Genomic DNA, 20,293 nt, shown 5'->3' on the forward strand with positions numbered 1-20,293 from the left:
TAATTCAAACTCTTTAAAAATTAAAAAAGAAACAGTATCTTTTAGATGAAGACTATGTAACTCCCAACAGCAAACTTAAAAGTAAAAACTATGGACATTCCCATTAAAATGAGGGAAAAAAAAGTCTAACATCATTATTGTTATTTAACATTGTCCTAAACATTTCTGCTAACAAAACATGCAATAAAAGTGAAATAAAACTATCAGAAGAACCACTATCATTATTCACTGATGATACTGAAGTTTTTCCTAGGAAACCCAGAACTTACTGAAAAAAGTATTTGAATTAAGTGACTACATACCAGGAAAATATGAATTTATGGTCTGATAAGACTATTAAGTATACACCTATGATGCCTCTCCACATATCTCCACTACTATTACCTGGACCCTAGTTAGAATCACTATTATTTTTTTGTCTGGATTACTGCATCAGGCTCCTAAATGGACTGGTTTCCCTATTCCCAGCCTGGTGAGATCTTACACAGTTAAGGAGAAAAAGTGATGTTTCTAAAACCAAATCTGATCATGTCATTCCTTTGCTTAGATCTTCTCATAGATTCTTATCATATTTAAAGTAAGATCCAAATTCCTTATTATAGCCTTATTTATGTGGCTCTATACAACCAGGCCTTATATACAGAAATGTCATTCTTGACACTCCAGCCACACAGTCCTTTTTGTTCCTCAAACATACAAAAGAGGCTTTATGTTTGCTATTCACTCCACCTGGGATGCTCTTTCCTTGAATCTCACAAGGATGGCCCATTCTAAAATGTCAATCACATGTTATCTTAAATGTTACTTCTTTAAGAGGTCTCTTTGGCCATGCAGCTTATAGTGGTATGGTGTGGTATAGTGCAGTGGTATAGTGGTGAGCATAGCTGCCTTCCAAGAGGTCTCTTAGATCATCCAGTCTAAAATAGCCAGTCATTCACTATCTCATAATCACCCTACTTTAATTTCCTCCACAGAATCTAAAACTCATGGTCTGATACTTTCCCTGTACATATTTAGTATCTCCTCCCCACTAATGTAACCTCCATGAGAGCAAGAACTCTGTCTTAATAACTGCTTATCTCCAACACTTAAGTAAGCGTCTGACACATAAGAATCACCAAATAAACATTTGGATTTTAATTGTCTGTTATTCTCAAAAGACTGTAAGCTCTACTAAACAAGAACTAGGCCTATTTTATTCGTTGTTCTCTCTCTAAAACTCTGGCACAGGTTATACATTCAATATCTGATGAATGAATGAATGAATGAATGAATCCCTTCCCTTCCTATAGTTCCTAGTATTCTAAGACTGGGCAAATGTTTTTGGTCATCTCAAAACATTGCTGGCCTATAATGAGCTTGTAGCCAACTGATACTGTACACTAAATTCATATGAATTATTATAAAATTAAATCTCTCCACCTCTATCCATTCCCCAAATTCTACACTGATGTAAATGACTTCTTATGCTAAACACAGAGCTTTAAGTTTGATGGCCTTCTTGAAATTAACTTTTAAAATGCCTTTGTCAAAAAATACTTACAAGAAAATAATATTTTCTTGTAATATTTTCTTGTAATATTTGCAAGGAAAATTAAGTATTTTAAGCCCTGACCCATAAATTATTTAAGTAGCTGGTGGAGAAGAGACCCTCTTTAAAGTGATATTTTAAAAAAAATTTGAGGTACTAAAAAGTTAATCTAATTTGTCAGTGTATACAGAAATGACCATTCTTTGCTGAAACTAACAAAGCCACAAAGAACTGCCTCTTAAGTGTTTAAGATACTGCATCACCATTTTGATTACCCAAGAGTTACTCATTAAATATGACACAGAGTACATAGCTGCTGGTTTGCGGGCACTCTTAAGTATCTAATTACTTAAAACAAAAGGCTACATTCTCAATTTTTTATATTTTGTTTTATTCAAGAGTTACTCATAGGCAGCACTTTAAAATTAGGCTTTTTAAATTAAAGGCCAAAACTAAAAAAGTTTGCAAATATGACATTGCTAAAAGAATGATAGCCTTAATAATTTAAACTCTAAAATGTCCGTCCTGTGGAGTTAAGGTCTTTATACACAGAATGTGTAAGATCAATATCATTTAAAATAAACAACCGAAAAACCACAGATGGTGGGTAAATTTGTCAATGAAGATAAACATCAGTTTCAGCCTTCTAGAGTATGAAAACCAGCAATTAATCCTGTGACAGAATATAAACTGTACTTCAGAATTTTGACTTTAAAGTCTCTTTCTCCAGCAGCAAATCAGCATATCTATGTTGAAGTTCCTTTTCTCTTTCTTGTTGTCGCTGAACATCTTCTTTTAGACACTTAAAGAAACAAAAATATTAAGTAATTCTTTTAGATGTAACTATATTGAAAAAAATCTACAGTACTTTACTATCTTAAAACCAGCCGAGTTAAATCATGATTTTAAGAGGTAAATATTTCTCAAAGAGAAACAAACATATCAAATACTTTTGCTATAAAACCAGTATCACAGCCATTCTTTGATTTGGTCATATGAAATCCTGCTGCTACTTCAAATAAACAAACCACTACTGTCTTATCAATACCCACAAATGCACTTCAAGAAGCCCTGGCTGCCCTTTAGCTGGACAGGAGCTATTATGCACATTTGGGAGATAAATTGAATCCAAATCCGGTCAAAGGAATTTGATGATTTGGAAGGACTAGCTATGTTCCCAGCCACCTAAGTTATAAAACAGAAAGATACTGGTTTAGTTTCCCCTCACAGAGCTACATGAACGGGATATAATCAAGTTTCAAGGGGACAAATTACAAGGGCTAAGTATTCCATTTCACAGTGTATCTACGTATGAAACAGAACATGAGTAAAGGAAGGCCTTTGTATCTACAACTTGCCTAGTCTATCCATCTACACAGAGGCAATTCTACATCAGAAAGTCAAACACTTTAGGCTCTCATTTTTAACAGCCTGACAGTACCAACTTCAGAGACAGCCTACACAGGAGAAGTAAAAGAGGATAGCCCTGATAATTCTTTGCAGCACTCTTTTTAAGCAACGCTTCAATATATAATGGTTACCTCTAGCCTCCGGGGAATAGCAGAATCTTCATGTTTCTTGAGTTCTTCAAAAGTGCGTAACTCCAAGTGAGCCTGTTCAATTTGATCCCATAAGTCATTCAACTGTTTCATGAGCCCCATAGCACGAGACTGGTAACCCCCAAGCAAAATTTTCATCTTCTTTTCCATCTTTGCAGCTCTCTTGGCTTCTGTCGTCATGTGACCCCTGTTTATCTGGAGAGCAGGGGAAGATCACATCAGCATACATGAGAAAAGCAGGCTATTAAATAAAGGGCTAAAAAGGTACCATTCGTTCATGTATGTGCCTCAAAGCAAAAATACACTAGAACTCCTTATAGCTCAACTACTGTAAAAAAAATATATCAAGCTGAAAAAGGATTTATCTTGCACCTAAAGGGTTTTATAGGTGAGTCCCAAATAATCTATAATCTATTTATAATAATTTGACCCATGATTGAACCTCAAAGCGGGCTTGAATGTCACAGTAAGGGAAAAACTAATGTCTACTTTCTGAAAATGACTTCTGCTATCATTCAACGTATTTATTTTGGGACTAGCTGCAAGCCATATTCATCATCTATATCCCAAAAATGTACTTCTGGGAGTCTGTTCACACATCAAGACCCCAACTTTTACAGTTTCCATCCCAGGGCCTGCATCCTAAATCTCCTAGCTCTGGGAGCTGAGGGATCTAGTGCCAGTCTTCCTAGATCACTACATCCCTAGAACAAAGGATACTTTTAATCAAGCATGCAAGTACTTTCAGGGACTGCAACCATTGGGGGCAGTGCAGAGAAGGAGCCAAAACATGAAGCTCCACATTTCTCCCTGGAAGGGGCTCATGGCACAGTCTTCCAGCGGCTACTTGACAGCCTAGCTTTTAACGTGCATGGGGGAGTTAATGGGACAGTGGAGTGCAAAAGTAGCCTTCTGGCAGCCTAAGCAGCAGCTGGACACTTTCCAAGCCTTTCCCCCGGTCTGCCCCAGCAGTAACTCTAGGCCTACCGATTCCTCCTAGAAGGAGTTTATCCACACATCAAATGCCTCAATTCGCACAGCATCCACCCAAAGGACTATATCCTAAATCTCCTAGATCTGGTAATGGAAGAGACTAAGCATATGCATGTCTCTCTAGATCAAAAAACAAGGAGCTGGTTTTAAACAGGTGTGCAAATACTTTCTAGAGCTACACTCTCTGGGGGCAGTGAAGAAAAGAGTCTGGAACATGCAGCTCTCATTTTCTCTCCAAAAAGGGTTTATAACTGCATACTCTTCCAGTGGCTACTTGACGGCCTGGCCTCTAACTTGCATCAGAGAGCTAATGCGGGAGATAACCAGTACCCCTCAGGCAGCCTGAGCAGGAACTTGGCATATCCTGAGCCTTTCCCCCAGCACATCCCACTGATAATTCCAGGCCTACTCATTCTTCCTAAAAGGAGTTTGTCTACAGACTGCGTGCTACACTTTTACAGCTCCACACAGACAAGGGACGGTACCCTTCACAACCTAAGCTCTGGGAAGTGACAGGGCTTTGCATTCCTGAATCTCCCTAAACCACAGAAAACAGAGGTGGACATACTACGAGCCCACTTCCAGCAGATTATCTCTCCAGGATCACAGAGTGCAGCCACAACACAAGCATAGGCATTTGCCACAGAGACGGCTTAGTGTAGAGAGAGTGGAAGAATCAAGCACTTGTCTTCAATATGATGACAGAAGGAACTAGGACACATACCCAACACCTCAACCTTCCCAGATACATTGAAGCATCTGGCTTCTACCTGACCACAGGGTATTGATGGAATATAGTACCCAGAATAGAGACAGCAGTCTGAACAAATACAAAGATTTAAAGGGTATCTTAAAATCTCTAGCTGGATGGATTGGTAAGATCCTTCTGCTACACAAGGCCAGTCTAAGAAGTCTGAGAGAGGCAGTTGTCTCATGTAACGCACAGAAACCAACACAGAGACGGTCAAGAACAATTAAGAAATAGGAAAATATATTCCCCAAAAAAAAAAAAAAAGGAACAAAATAAATCAATAAAAACCAACCCAAGTGAACTGGAGATATATGATTTACCCAACAGGAAATTCCAAATAATGGTCACAAAGATGCTCACCGAGGTCAAGTGAGCAATGCAAGAACAAACTGAGAACTTCCACAAAGAGACAGAAAGTATTAAAAAGTACCAATGAGAAAACATAGATCTGAAAACTACTAAAACTGAACTGAAAAATTCAATATGGGGGTTCGACAGCAGACTAGTTCAAGCAGACGAAAGGATCAGTAAACTAGAAGACTGGTCACTGGAAATCATCTAACCTCAGGAGCAAAAAGAAAAAATAATGATAAAGAATGACCTAAGAGACTTACGGGACACCATCATGGAGAACAACTTACGCATTATCAGGTGCCAGAAGGAGAAAAGAACAAGTAACATAGTCAAAGAAATAATGGCAGAAAACTTCCCAAGCCTGGGGAAGGAAATGGAAAGCCAGATCCAGGAAGCCCAAAAGACACCAAATAAGATAAATTCAAAGAGACCCACCAAGACACATCACAATTAAAATGTCAAAAACTAATGGCAGAGTACTGAAAAATGCAAGAAAAAAGCATATCACCATGTATAAAGGAACCTCCACAAGACTATCAGAGAATTTCTCAGCAGAAACCTTTCAGGCCAGAAGGGAGTGGGATGATATATTTAAAAATCAAAAAGAAAAGAAAGAGAAGGAAAGGAAAGGGAAAGGGAAAGAGAAAAGGAAAGGGAAAAGGAAAGGGAAAGGGAAAAGAAGAGAGAAGAAAAAGAAAGAGAAGAAAGAGAGAGCAAGAGAAACTGCCAACCAAGAATACTATACCCAGCAATCCTGTATTTCAAAACCAAATGGATGACAAAGACTTTCTCAATCAGAAGCTGACTTTATCACCACTAGACCTGCCTTACAGGAAATGCTAAAAGGAGTTCTTCAAGCTGAAGGAAGAAAACACTTATTAGTAACATGAAAATATATTAAAGTACAAAACTTGTTTTTTGTTTATTCTGGGTATTAACCCCTTATCCAGGCCGGGGCGTGGTATGTACATTGTCATATCCAAACATTCTAATACTCTAATGGCAGTGAGTAAATCAATTATATCTCTAGTATAAAGGTTAAAAGGCAAAACTATTAACAACTAAAGTGCAACAATTTGTTAAGGGAATATTATATAAAAATTTTAAGTATAACATCAGAAACATAAAATATAGGAGAAAGGGGTGTAAAAGTGTATAGTTTGTGTATGCAATTGAAATTAAGTTGTTATCAACTTAAAATACCCTGTGTGTATAGTTTGTGTATGCAATTGAAATTAAGTTATCAACTTAAAATACCCTGTTATATAAGCTCTTTTATGTAAGCCTCGAGCTAACCACAAAGCAAAAGTCTGTAACAGACAGACAAGAGATAAAAAGATAAAATCCAAAGCACACCACTACAGAAAGCCATTAAGACACACACACACACACACACACACACACACACAAAGGAGGAATAGAACAAAGGATCTATAAACAGAAAACAATTGGCACTGGTTAAGTCCCTCACCTATTAATAATTACTCTGTAAATGGATTACATTCCCCAATCAAAAGGCATAGAGTGGGCCAGGCATGGTGGCTCATGCCTGTAATCCCAGCACTTTGGGAGGCTGAGGCGGGCACATCATGAGGTCAAGAGATCAAGACCATTCTGGCCAACATAGTGAAACCCCGTCTGTACTAAAAGTATACAAATTATCCAGGCATGGTGGCAGGCACCTGTAGTCCCAGCTACTTGGGAGGCTGAAGCAGGAGAATCGCTTGAACCCAGGAGGCAGAGGTTGCAGTGAGCCCAGATCGTGCCACTGCACTCCAGCCTGGCAACAGAGCAAGACTCCATCTCAAAAAATAAAATAAAACAAAAAATAAAAGGCATAGTGGCTATTAATAAAAGAACAAGAACTTTTAATCAATAAAAGAACAAGACCTCACAATGNTACTCTGTAAATGGATTACATTCCCCAATCAAAAGGCATAGAGTGGGCCAGGCATGGTGGCTCATGCCTGTAATCCCAGCACTTTGGGAGGCTGAGGCGGGCACATCATGAGGTCGAGAGATCAAGACCATTCTGGCCAACATAGTGAAACCCCGTCTGTACTAAAAGTATACAAATTATCCAGGCATGGTGGCAGGCACCTGTAGTCCCAGCTACTTGGGAGGCTGAAGCAGGAGAATCGCTTGAACCCAGGAGGCAGAGGTTGCAGTGAGCCCAGATCGTGCCACTGCACTCCAGCCTGGCAACAGAGCAAGACTCCATCTCAAAAAATAAAATAAAACAAAAAATAAAAGGCATAGTGGCTATTAATAAAAGAACAAGAACTTTTAATCAATAAAAGAACAAGACCTCACAATGTGCTGGGATTACAGGTGTGAGCCACCACGCCCCAGCCTGGATAAGGGGTTAATATCCAAAATATCCAAAAAACAAACAAATGAACAAAAAAGCTCAAACTACTCAATAAAAAACCAGTAACCCTATTTTTAAAATGGGGAAAGGACCTGAATAGACATTCCTCAAAAGACAACATACAAGTGGTCAACAGGTACATGAAAAAAATGCTTAATATCTCTAATCATCAGAGAAATGCAAATCAAAACCACAATAAGGTATTACCTTACACCTGTTAGACTGGTTATTTTAAAAAATGAAAAACAGTATGTGTTGGCAAGAGATGTGGAGAAAGGGGAACCCCTGTTCACTGCTGGTGGTATTGTAAATTAGTACAGCCATTACGGAAAACAGTATGGAGGTTCCTCAAAAAACTGAAAACAGAATTATCATTCAATCCAGCCATTCCACTTCTGGGTATATATATCCAAAGGAATTGAAATCAGTATGTCAAAGAGATGTCTGCACTTCCATGTTCATTACAGCATTATCCACAACAGCCAAGATATGGATTTTTAAAATATGGTGGAATACTATTCAGTCTTTAAAAAACAGGAAATCCTGTCATTTGCAACAACAGATGGACATAGAGGACATTCTGCTAACTACAATAAGCCAAGCACAGAAAGCCAAATACCATACAATGTAACTTGTATATGGAATCTAGAAACATTAATCTCATAAAAGTAGAGAGTACAATGGTGGCTACCATAGGATAGTGCAGTAAAGGGTAGACAGGGAAAGGGGAGATGTTGGTCAAAGGTACAAAGTTTCAGTTAGACAGGAAGAATAGGTTCTGGTGATCTATTACACAGCATGGTAATCACAGAATCATGTTTATTTCAAAATAGCTAAAATAAGGGATTTTTAGGCTGGGCATGGTGGCTCACGCCTGTAATCCCAACATTTTGGGAGGCTGAGGTGGATAGATCACTTGAGGTTAGGAGTTCACAACCAGCCCTGCCAACATGGTGAAACCCCATCTCTACTAAAAATACAAAAATGAGCCAGGCAAGGTAGCACATGCCTGTAGTCCTAGCTACTCCGGAGGCTGAGGTGGGAGAATCGCTTGAACCCAGGAGGCAGAGGTTGCAGTGAACCTAGATCGCACCACTGCACTCCAGCCTGGACAACAGAGCAAGCCTTCATTTAAAAAAAAAAAAAAAAAGGATTTTAAATATTCTCTCCACAAAGAAATGGTATGTATTTGAGGGGAGTAATATGTTAATTAGCTGATTTCATCACTTCATATATGTGTATGGAAAAATCACATCTTACTCGATAAATATATGCAATTATTATTTGTCAATTAAAATAGAACTTTAAAAAATACGCCCAGGTGCAGTGGCTCACGCCTGTAATCCCAGCACTTTGGGAGGCCACGGCGGGCGGATCACCTGAGGTCCGGAGTTCGAGAACAGCCTGGCCAACATGGCAAAACCCCAACTCCACTAAAAATACAAAATTTAGCCAGGCATGGTGGCGCACACCTGTAGTAGTCCCAGCTACTCGGGAGGCTGAGACAGAAGAATCACTTAAACCCAGGAGGCAGGGGTTGCAATGAGCCAAGATCAGGCCACTGCACTCCAGCCTGAGCAATAGAGCAAGATTCCATCTCAAAAAAAAAAAAAAAAAAGTCAAAGTCAAATAAGCCCATGGGAGGTGGAGGCAGGGGAGTAACACTGCATGTATGTGCCTTACAAACACGAGACGGATCTAAAATTAATTTAAATGAAGAAGCTCCTTTAAAACCATTCATTTCTTCAGATTTTTATAAAAGTTAAGCTTTTATTCCTCTGCAATTTACTTGAACAATAAATTCATGAAAACTGTTAATGTCCTTTATAAATGAACCTCTGATAAATCAAACCATGTTCCATGGCAATGATTATATGTCTTCTAAGGGAGCCAGGATATACTGGTTGAGGGCAGGCAGCACAGTACAGTGGGGTAAGAGTGAGTCACTTTTACAACCCAGCACTGCTGCCCAGCTGTTTTGAGCTGATGCAAGTTATTTAACCTATGTGTCTCCATTTCTCCATCAGTAAAATGGCAGTCATTGCTACAAGTTATGAAGCTCAAATAAGATCACAGACATAAAAAGCCTCAGTTGCCCAGTGCCTGGCACAGAATAAGCAGTCAACAAATGTCAAGTCTGATTACGATTATTATTTTTCAGATACTAACAGTTCAAACATTTTGCTCTTTTCCCTAATAACTAAGGAGTAAAAGGATGAGGCTTTAAAAACTTCATTAAAATTCCAACTTCAATATAAGTCTACATGGACCCTTTCCTGGAAACACAGCAAGGAAAAACAGTTGGTCTTTCTTTTAAGTGAGGAGTTTGCCCCTTGTGGACCACAAGACCAAATAACACACACTGGACCTCTGTCCTACAGTGTAAAAATAAGTGTTAGAACATGGACTCGCGGTGCTTCCCAACTCTATGGGAAGATTTTGTAACCCTGAAGTTCAAATACGGTGAAGGAAGTATCTAAGTATTTGATCCAGCAATTGCACACCTAGTATTTCCCAAGAGAAATGAAAACATGTCCACACGAAAACCTGTACACGAATGTTCATAGCAACATTATTCATAATAGGTAAAAGTTCAAGCAACCCAAATATCCATCAACTGACAAATGGATAAACAAACTGTGGTATTATCCACACAATGAAATGGTACTCAGCCAGAAAAAGAAATATTAATATATGCTACCACATGGATGAACTCTGAAAAATTATGTTAAATGAAAGAAGCCCATCACAAAAGACCACATACTATATGATTCCACTTATGTGAAATATCCAAAATAGGCAAATCTATAGATACAAAAAGTAGATTAATGGTTGCCTAGCGGTGGGCAGGCTGGGGGGAATGGGGAGTAACTGCTGATACAGAATCTCTTTCTGAGGTGATGAAAATGTTCTAATAATAGTTGCACAACTACGTGAATTTACTAAAAGCCACTGAACTATACACTTTAAATGGTCTTAACTTTATGGTATGTAATTTATATCTCAGTAAGGATATTATAAACATAAGGTATACAGGGAATAGAAACACTACCTCCACAGGAGAAAAAAAAAAATCCTCATCTTCAATTCTTCTGTACACTAAACGCAAAAATGTTTTTCCCCAGAAATCAAAAGCAGTACTTTCTGAGTATAAGTTCTAGAAAGGTGGTAGTGGGATGGAGTTAGAGTTAAAAAAAAAAAAAAAGACAAAACTTCTGCCACATAAATTTTACGATACCATTAAGGAGAGAAGATGATAATTTGTACTCACTCTCTTCCACTTCAAATATTTCTGGAGTATGTCTTTTTAAGCCAGTGGTTTTCAACCACAGCTAAACTTACCAGTGCCCTAACTCGAGAGACTCTGATTTACATGGCCTCAGATCTTTGTGTCCTTAAAAGCTCCCATATGATTCTAACAGGCAATTAGGATGTCAAACTCTGTTTCAGCCAGAGTCATTACAGAAGCTAGGTATCAGTTGTTTTCTCAACTATACCTACCAAAAAGTCCTCATTTCCAATAAGATATGAGCAACTAAATCCATCAAGTTATACTCAAGTTCCTTATTCTATAATTTAACATGTTCAGCCAGGCAACAGTGGTTCATGCCTATAATCCTAGCACTTTGGGAGGCCAAGGCAGGTGGATTGCTTTGAGCCCAGGAGTTAGAGACTGACCTGGACAACACAGTGAAACACTGTCTTTCAAAAAATACAAAAATTAGCCAGACATAGTGTCGCATGCCTGTGGTTCCAGCTACTTGGGAGACTGAGGCAGGAATCACCCAAGCCTGGGAAGTTGGAGGCAGCAGTGAGCCATGATCGCATCACTACACTCCAGCCTGGTCAACAGAGCAAGACCCTATCTCCAAAAAAGAAAAACAATTCAACATGTTCTAAGAATACCCATTATTACATACTCCAATCATATCTGGATTCAAACACACATTCCAAAACCGTAAGAGCAAATAATTTCAAATTAATACATACAATGCTTTTTAAAAATTAGTCATACGAATTAATATTTTCATTCATTAAGATAACTCAATTAGCTATACACTGTGCTCCATGAATAGTCCATTTCCAGTTTGGTGTAACAGCATAACATCCATACTCAGAAACTGCTTAATTAGTCATCAAGGTACATTTAGTATTATCAGTACCCTGTATCTTGGAACTACCTCACTTCATCCAGTGGAGTCACTTATTATTCTCAAACCATCAGAGATTTTAAAACTTCAAAGTTGTTAGCTTTCATTTAATGCCAACAATTTTATTTCATTTAGCTCAAGCTTTGTAAGTCTTCTGGCTCAAATATTGTGCTAAAGTTCCAAGCAAATATGAACATAAGTTGTACAAAAATTAAGCACAGAAAAAAATTAATTTAGCCAAATAACTATACAGTCATTAAACATATAAAGAAGAAATGGGCCAGGCGCGGTGGCTCAAGCCTGTAATCCCAGCACTTTGGGAGGCCGAGGCGGGCGGACCACAAGGTCAGGAGATCGAGACCATCCTGGCTAACACGGTGAAACCCCGTCTCTACTAAAACTACAAAAAACTAGCCGGGCAAGGTAGCGGCGCCTGTGGTCCCAGCTACCCGGGAGGCTGAGGCAGGAGAATGGCGTGAACCCGGGAGGCGGAGCTTGCAGTGAGCTGAGATCCGGCCACAGCACTCCAGCCCGGGTGACAGAGTGAGACTCCGTCTCAAAAAAAAAAAAAAGAAAGAAATGGAATACAGCTTTTAATATTCAAATTGAACTTAGTTACCTTACGCCTGTCATTTGATTATTAAAACATGAAGGAAGATATCTGCATGCTTTGTAAAATGCTCAACCTATGACTGCTCAATATGCTTTAAGAGGAAAAATCCTAACCTACAGTTTCTGGTCTTTTTTGAGCCAATAAACCTCAAGCATGAAATGTACATGCATACAGGGACAGGACTAGCTTAAATCAGCCCAGCTCCTCCCAACACCCATCCACACACAGAAACAACACTGAGGTGCAAGACAGTACAAAACTTTATTTCCTAAAATTCAAAGAAAAAGGAAAAGTCAGACTCAGATTTAACCAGATTCAGATTTCTAAATTAGTTTTTTAAAACAAGCACTAGCAATTGCCCTGATGGACACCTTGCTTTAGAAGCCACCACACTGTGCTTTAAATACGTACTGGCACAAAATTTCTAATAGTCTTAAATAAAATGAAGTTCACTATCACCAATAGGAATTTAAAGTAGACCGACACTCGATACAATTAAAGCTGACTTGATCAAATATGAAAGGGTAAACTTCAATTCAAAGAAAGAAGTTAAGAATATATCCACATACAAATCGGTAGGAAGACCAAGCTGACAAATTTTACGCATCATAATTCTATTTCATAATACAGTATCTAAAATTTGCTTCAAATTTGCTTCAAAATAATAGTGGAAGGGGGGATAACAGGGGAAACAAGAATGGCTATGATTGATGACTGTCATAGCCGGGTGAGAATACATGAAGATTCACTACACCAGTATACTTTGGGGTACATTTGAAAATTCTTGTAATAAAAGAATTTTTTTTTTTTTTCGAGACGGAGTCTTGCTCTGTCGGCAGGCTGGAGTGCAGTGGTGGGATCTTGGCTCACTGCAAGCTCCACCTCCCGGCTTCATGCCATTCTCCTGCCTCAGCCCCCCAAGTAGCTGGGACTACAGGCACCCGCCACCACACCTAGCTAATTTTTTTTTATATTTTTAGTAGAGATGGGGTTTCATTGTGTTAGCCATGATAGTCTTGATCTCCTGACCTTGTGATCCGCCCACCTTGGCCTCCCAAAGTGCTGGGATTACAGGCGTGAGCCACCACGCCCGGCCAAAAGACATTATAAAAGTCAAATTCAATACTGTATCTACTCTAAAGGCTACTTTCTCAAGACCATACACCATAAACCATGAAACATCAATGTAATGAAATATAACGAGACATTAAAATTTACAAGTATGTCAACTATTTCAACACACCAAAATGTATACATGAAATGTTAGATTAAAATCCACAATGATGTAAAAATCTATTTATACTAACCAAAATCTGAGTTTTAAGCCTCATTCAGTACAACAATCTCTCTCCTAAAATCAGCCCATGTCTCAAATTTCAGACTTTCCTCAAAATTTACAGAATATAAAAACTTAGCCACCTGATTGTTTAAAGTGAGGTTAGTTCCTAATACCTCATAGTATCAAACCAAGTATAATCCAATTTAGGTAACTCTAAGGGTGATATAGATTTGAAGAGACATGGGAGAATTCCCATTTACTAAAACCTGCTATTCGTTAATCACACAGTATCTCATTTAATCTTATATTATCTCAAACTCACACTTCCATCAAACAAAAACAATTACTCAGCCGGGCACGGTTGGCTCACACCTGTAATCCCAGCACTCTGGGAGGCCAAGGTGGGTGGATCACTTGAGGTCAGGAATTCAAGACCAGACTGACCAACATATTGAAACCCGTCTCAACTAAAATACCAAAATTAGCCAAGCGTGGTGGCAGGCGCCTGTAATCTCAGCTACTCAGGAGACTGAGGCAAAAGAATTGCTTGACCCCTAGAGGCAGAGGTTGCAGTGAGCCACGATCGTGCCATTGCACTCCAGCCTGGGCAACAGGAGCAAAACTCCATCAAAAAAAAAAAAAAAAAAAACTATTACCCAATTTTACAGATAAGGAAATATAAGACCCAGCGAGGTTAAGTAGGGCACAACTGCTGGCATCATCACCGAGTGGCTCTGTGGCTTGCCCTAGGCCACAGCCACCAGGGGATGATGCCACGCAGTTGGGCCCCACTTAAGAAAGTCCAATACATTTGCCACACCACTGGTAATAAACCAAATGTCCTCCTTGGCTCAGACCCTGAAATGCAAACATGCCTGAAAAAATTTAAGCTGTGGAACTGAATGGCTTAAATGTCATCAGACAGCTCCCTGAAAAATAAATTATTCTAGACACATGTAAACAAGAAATAAGACCTTAATTAGCGATTCTGCCCATCATTCTTTCCCTGATTTAGACTCTCACCTATATGTACCCACTTATAAGAATTCTGACACCTGAGAAAAGTTTTTCCTTTCCTCAGTTTGTATTTTAAAATTCTAAATTCTTTTATTAACAAGCTATAAAACTATAAGAAAACAAACATCTCTCAAAAAAAATGTATAGAAAAAAGATTGCATTTATCACTTTTTTAGAAGTAGCGTGGAATATAACTAGTGTTTAATCACATTTACAACTATTAAATGAAAAATGTAGAATATGATGATCCCAGTTTAGTTTTAAACACCTTCATCTAAACATTAAAAAAAAAAGATATATGGAAGTATGTGGGGGAGTGTGTGCATATATACACCACAATGTTTAAGGTGATTATGTCTGGATAGTAGGTTCCTTTTCTTCTTTATGTTTTCTATTTCTTTTAAAACTTCTACAAAGCACAGGTATTATTTATAGAAAGACGCCTAGAAATGTTATTTTTTTAAATGCATAGAAGAGAAACTGTCTAAAAAAGACTGGCCAGAGACCAATGGAAAACTGATGGTCCCCAGGAGATGAATCAGTAGAACCATAAGTGTTTCCTCGGGTCATTACAAAAGAGAGCTGTATGGGACTTATAAAAGTGTAATTGTTACTTTCAAGCTCACTAAGTTTGTTAAGGTTACTAAGCTTAAGTAATTCCAAAATAAACACATTATCCTTGGGTCTCCAATACTGTCTTCAGTAAAAGTCCGTTATAGTCAGCTTCAGAAACATTAAGAGCACCCCTCACTGAAACTCTTGCTTGGGGGCCCAGAATATAACCTTATACCACTGGAAAAACAGGTTTAAGGATACCCAAAATAAATATACAGTCAATGGGAGTGCCACTTCCCAGTCCATCATTCAGCAATATGATCCCATATAATAGTCAAGATGTGGTTCAATCACCAAAACGTTCGCAAACAACAGGAGTCCATGAGTGATTCTCCTTTAATCTCTATACTACTTACCAGCATTTTTATCAGTGAACCTACTCTACTCTGATGAGATGCAGGTACAAGAAAGTAATTATTGTTTGCATCTATGAGTTAGCAACCACCAGATTGCATCCCTGAAAAGCATGCTAACCAGGAAGGCAAAACCTTACTAAAAACCTTTCCAAGGACAGTAATACACGAACAAAGCAATACAAGGGCACTTTACATCCGCATACATTAGGAAGTGAAACACGTCAACTGCATAAAACAAATTCAATTCATGTTGAGGCATAATAGAAGCAACCTGGTTATATCAAGATCTCTGGTCCAGCTCATAAAGTTCTTACCAGAAACAACTACGAAATCTGTCAGTGCCTTTAAGCGTCATGGCAGAGAACAGAATTTGGGAAAGAGAGAGCATTCCAAAGTACTGTGAACTCCTCTCCTGTACCACAGGTCACTTCCCCCACCCCTACACAAGGCAACATAAGCATAAACCTGCTGATATCTGACAACATACAGCCCTCTACCCAGAACTGTCTACTAACTAAATCCTTGCCCTAAGTTTTCCCTCTTTAAAGTATTAAGGAAATTTTTTCCTGTGTAAAAATATCTGACTTTATAATGAAAATCACTGAGAAAATGAGATCTACTGTGCAGCCAATTTTGCAGAAATATAACCTTCAGACAAGTCAGGGGTCCCCATAAGAGCTACAAATACACTGAAAAGGATTTTAAGTGTGTTATCTGTGTTTTTTAAGTTACTTTACTTCTAAGAAGTCAATGTTATATAATATTTCTTGACTACAGTTGACTGTGCCAGTAAATTACAGGGAGAAGTAGTCTTACTTCTGGACCTACTTTCTATCTCTAAGGAAAGCCTTTCCATTTTTATAGCTAACATGACAAAATCCACTTTTCAGCCAAACTTCCTCAACACAGCAGTTTAGATACTATTTCGAATACTATTAAATTTAATGGCAGGCCTAAATTCAGACTTCTCATTTCACTTTTGCACCTACTGGAAATTATTTCACTCAAAATAATTATGTCTTCAGATGATTTCCTATTTCCACTCAAAGTAGAAACTAATTAGAACACTTCAAATTCTATTTGCACTTCCCAAATACAGCAATGACTCATTTATCTGGCATCATCAGAAAATGAGGTTCTCCACATTAAGCATTTTCCAGGTAACTGAAGCCCACAAACACAGAGAACTTGTCTGCCTCATTCCTTGCTGTTATCCCCAGGACCTAGAACAGTGTCCAGTACATGGTAGATAGGCAGTAATAATTACTGAACGTGTGAATAAATAAAAGTACTAAAGCTCTTTTATTTTTAACCATTTGTGAAAATGTTTTCTACACTGAATTACAGCCATCCCTCCCTTTAAAAAAAAAAAAATGACACTGAAAAGAAATAAAAAAGTTTTTCTTATTAATTTGGGATACCACTATAAATAGCAATCACTTTACTCCCGTACAATGTATCTTAGTGCCTTTAAAGCTATTAAAATACACTGGGCTTTTGCCACCATGTAAAATGGCCTCAGCATGGTATGCTCTCATAACTTTTCCTTTCCTTATATTAACTGTCATTGCAGTGTTTGCTCTTGCTGTCTTATTTTACACACAAAAGTCTGGCAAGGTTCTAAACTTAATTCTGCCTCCGAAGCAGAATAAAATACATGGACTTGGTTACAATTCAGAAGTTTTTTCCACTTATTTCTGACCTGTAACTACATTCTGATTCTATTTATTTAACAAACTCCTTGCTCACACACATCCTCTACCACATTCTACATAAAATCTGAGATGGTTCTATCAGTTTTAAATGAGTATCTTAAGGATTTTCATTTAAGTGCTAAAGTTTCAAATATTAATCCTGAGTAATGAATGGCTCAAAGACTACCTCCAATGTAAACCTCAGAGCATTTTTTTTTTTTTTAATCCATTCAGGAGACACCAGCCACGACAAAGCTGGATTTCACCTTGCTTGATAGGCTGTGATAGGGCCATAATTTAGATTCACGGTTCCAAAGTTCATGACAGCAAAAATCGAACACACTGGCAGCCATGGCATACAGTGCTTACAGAGGAGGGCTTATCTCCTGAACCTAAGAGTGGAAAGGATAATTTAAGTATAGCATTTAGTTTATATAATATAACTGGAGTTCCTTCCCCACAACAAACTTTGAATAATGTTTATAATTTAGCAATCAACTGAAATGAAAGAATTACCACAACTGAAATAAAATATTTATGTCTTTCAAACCAGTAGAACTGTATCTTCAAAAACTAAAACAAGCTAAAAGAAACCTAGTTCTGAATTAGGGATGGATACAAATAAAATGGGGGTTTGTTTATTCGGGTCTTTGAGCTGCTTTTCTTTTTTTAAAAGATTTCATGAACTTTCATTTGAAATAAGCATAGTTTACTAAATTAAAGGACCTGATTAAGTATTCTTTAAAAGTAACTAGCTGGGTAAACAATAAAGTAAGTTATCCAAAAGTCAAGAAAAGAAAAATGACTTCAGACTGCTTTATGAATATTCTCCAAAATCACCAATCCTTCAACAAAAATAGTTCAACGGAAGATTTCAGTTCCTGGTACTGAACTGAACAAAGAGAACCACATGTTTTTAATGGTTGCTCATAAACGACCCAAATAAATCTCCAAAAGAACAGGAGTAGTTCTTTCTGTATTTTCCCTTTAAAATTCATAAGACCAATTCAACACAGAAATAAAAATTACTGTACTTTATGGCACCACTCACTCTGTGACACATTTATTTGCTGTCATGAAAGTTAGTGCCTCAACAAAGTAAATGAGATTTAGGGAGAAAAAAATTTTCTACCATTTTAAAAAGCACAAAATGTCCTTGCCATTTGTGGCAAAGACTTTACCCCCCTCAGATGAGAAGATTTTCATACTAAATAAGAAACCTAAGTATTTATATATAAATGATACAAAGAAGCTTTCCAAATAGCTTTTCAATCAGTGATGATGCTGACCTTAGATCACAATTACACTGCTAACTACCATTTATAAGAAACGAAGTCTACACAACCAAAAACTATAACTTACAATTTAACCACTGATGTTCTATCTTCCCTGGCTTTAACACTGAACCGTAACACAGAGCAACAGCACACCCTGCTGGAAGTTGGTAATATGAATAATTAGCAGCACTGAACTGCTAAGATTTTAACCAAGATGAGAATTACTTCAGAACCAGTCATTTCTCACTAACTGAGAAAAAAAGAGGTTCACAGGCATTAACCATCAGCTGCCTATATATATGTGATCTTAAAGGTTAAACTAAAACTCAGAGTAACTCAAATTAAAAGATACTGCTTTTTCCTGCTCATTTCCCCAGCCCCATACAGCCCCAAACACCCCAAGTGATTTTACTACTTCTGGTTTTAACCCTAAATAAAATATTTTAAATGTGCTTTTATAAAGAGAAACTGATAATCACATAGAAAAGGAAACCAAGCCCATTTTCTATATATGACTGCCTGAAGTACCCCTTCTCTCCCATCCCACCTTGGCCTTAGAAATGCCCCTAAAGATTACCATTAAGAATGTACAAGGCATGGCCGGGCACGGTGGCTCACGCCTGTAATCCCAGCACTTTGGGAGGTTGAGGCGGGTGAATCACGAGGTCAAGAGATCAAGACCATCCTGGCCAACACAGTGAAACCCCGTCTCTACTAAAAATACAAAAACTAACTGGGCGTGGTGGCGCGTGCCTGTAGTCCCAGCTACTAGGGAGGCTGTGGCAGGAGAATCGCTTGAACCTGGAAAGTAGGGGTTGGAGTGAGCCAAGATTGCACCACTGCACTGCAGCCTGGCAACAGACTGAGACTCGGTCTCCAAAAAAAAAAAAAAACACAAGACAGCCTGGTGGCCTGTGAACCACAATTACATGCCATTGGCAAAATGCCTACACAGATTCTGGAATTCAAAATATGAAGACTAAATTAAGAAGCCACATGTCCTGTTGAAAACATACACATCTAGTATATTTTCAACATTTTCACAGACATGGAAAATCATGGAAGCCACTGTCTAGAGAATCAAGCCCTGCCCTCCCTAACTCAAACTCACAGTAATCCAAGTATGAACAGAATTGTATTTAAGTTTTGTAAATGTGCTCTCTTTGCTATAAAAATAAAACTCCTTGGTACTGCTGAGATTCCTCTTTAGAGAAAACAGGCTATGCTAGCAATGACCTGCCCTGTTCTGAGTGACTAGTGTTGGTTTCTTGGCTCCTTGCTCCTACATCTAAAGGTTCTGATTGACCTCTGGTCAACTTGCAGGGTACTCTTTAGTCATGAAGGTCAACAATTCTTTAAAAAAATAAAATAAAGGCCGGGCGCGGTGGCTCAAGCCTGTAATCCCAGCACTTTGGGAGGCCGAGAGGGGCGGATCACGAGGTCAGGAGATCGAGACCATCCTGGCTAACCCCGTGAAACCCCTCTCTACTAAAAAATACAAAAAACTAGCCGGGCGAGGTGGCGGGCGCCTGTAGTCCCAGCTACTCGGGAGACTGAGGCAGGAGAATGGCGTAAACCCGGGAGGCGGAGCTTGCAGTGAGCCGAGATCCCACCACTGCACTCCCAGCCTGGGCAACAGAGCGAGACTCTGTCTCAAAAAAAATAAAATAAAATACAATAAAATAAACAAAAACAACGAACAAGGCCAAGAAAAATCCAACACTTTTTTTTT

The 20,293-nt window shown here is 38.4% G+C and overlaps 1 protein-coding gene across 1 annotated transcript in view; it reads right to left on the reverse strand.

Annotated features, from left to right (window-relative positions):
• Positions 1–1,901: 1,901 nt before the first annotated feature.
• Positions 1,902–20,293, reverse strand: part of CDC5L (cell division cycle 5 like) — a 60,529-nt gene continuing 42,137 nt past the window's right edge. The window contains 2 exon segments of the mRNA XM_017878288.1: positions 1,902–2,333; positions 3,073–3,285. Coding sequence (XP_017733777.1) covers positions 2,229–2,333; positions 3,073–3,285 — 318 coding nt within the window. The 3' untranslated portion in view covers positions 1,902–2,228.

The sequence above is a fragment of the Rhinopithecus bieti genome, unplaced genomic scaffold (assembly GCF_001698545.2).
Source record: "Rhinopithecus bieti isolate Rb0 unplaced genomic scaffold, ASM169854v2 scaffold_9981, whole genome shotgun sequence".
NCBI classification, from domain to species: Eukaryota; Metazoa; Chordata; class Mammalia; order Primates; family Cercopithecidae; genus Rhinopithecus; species Rhinopithecus bieti.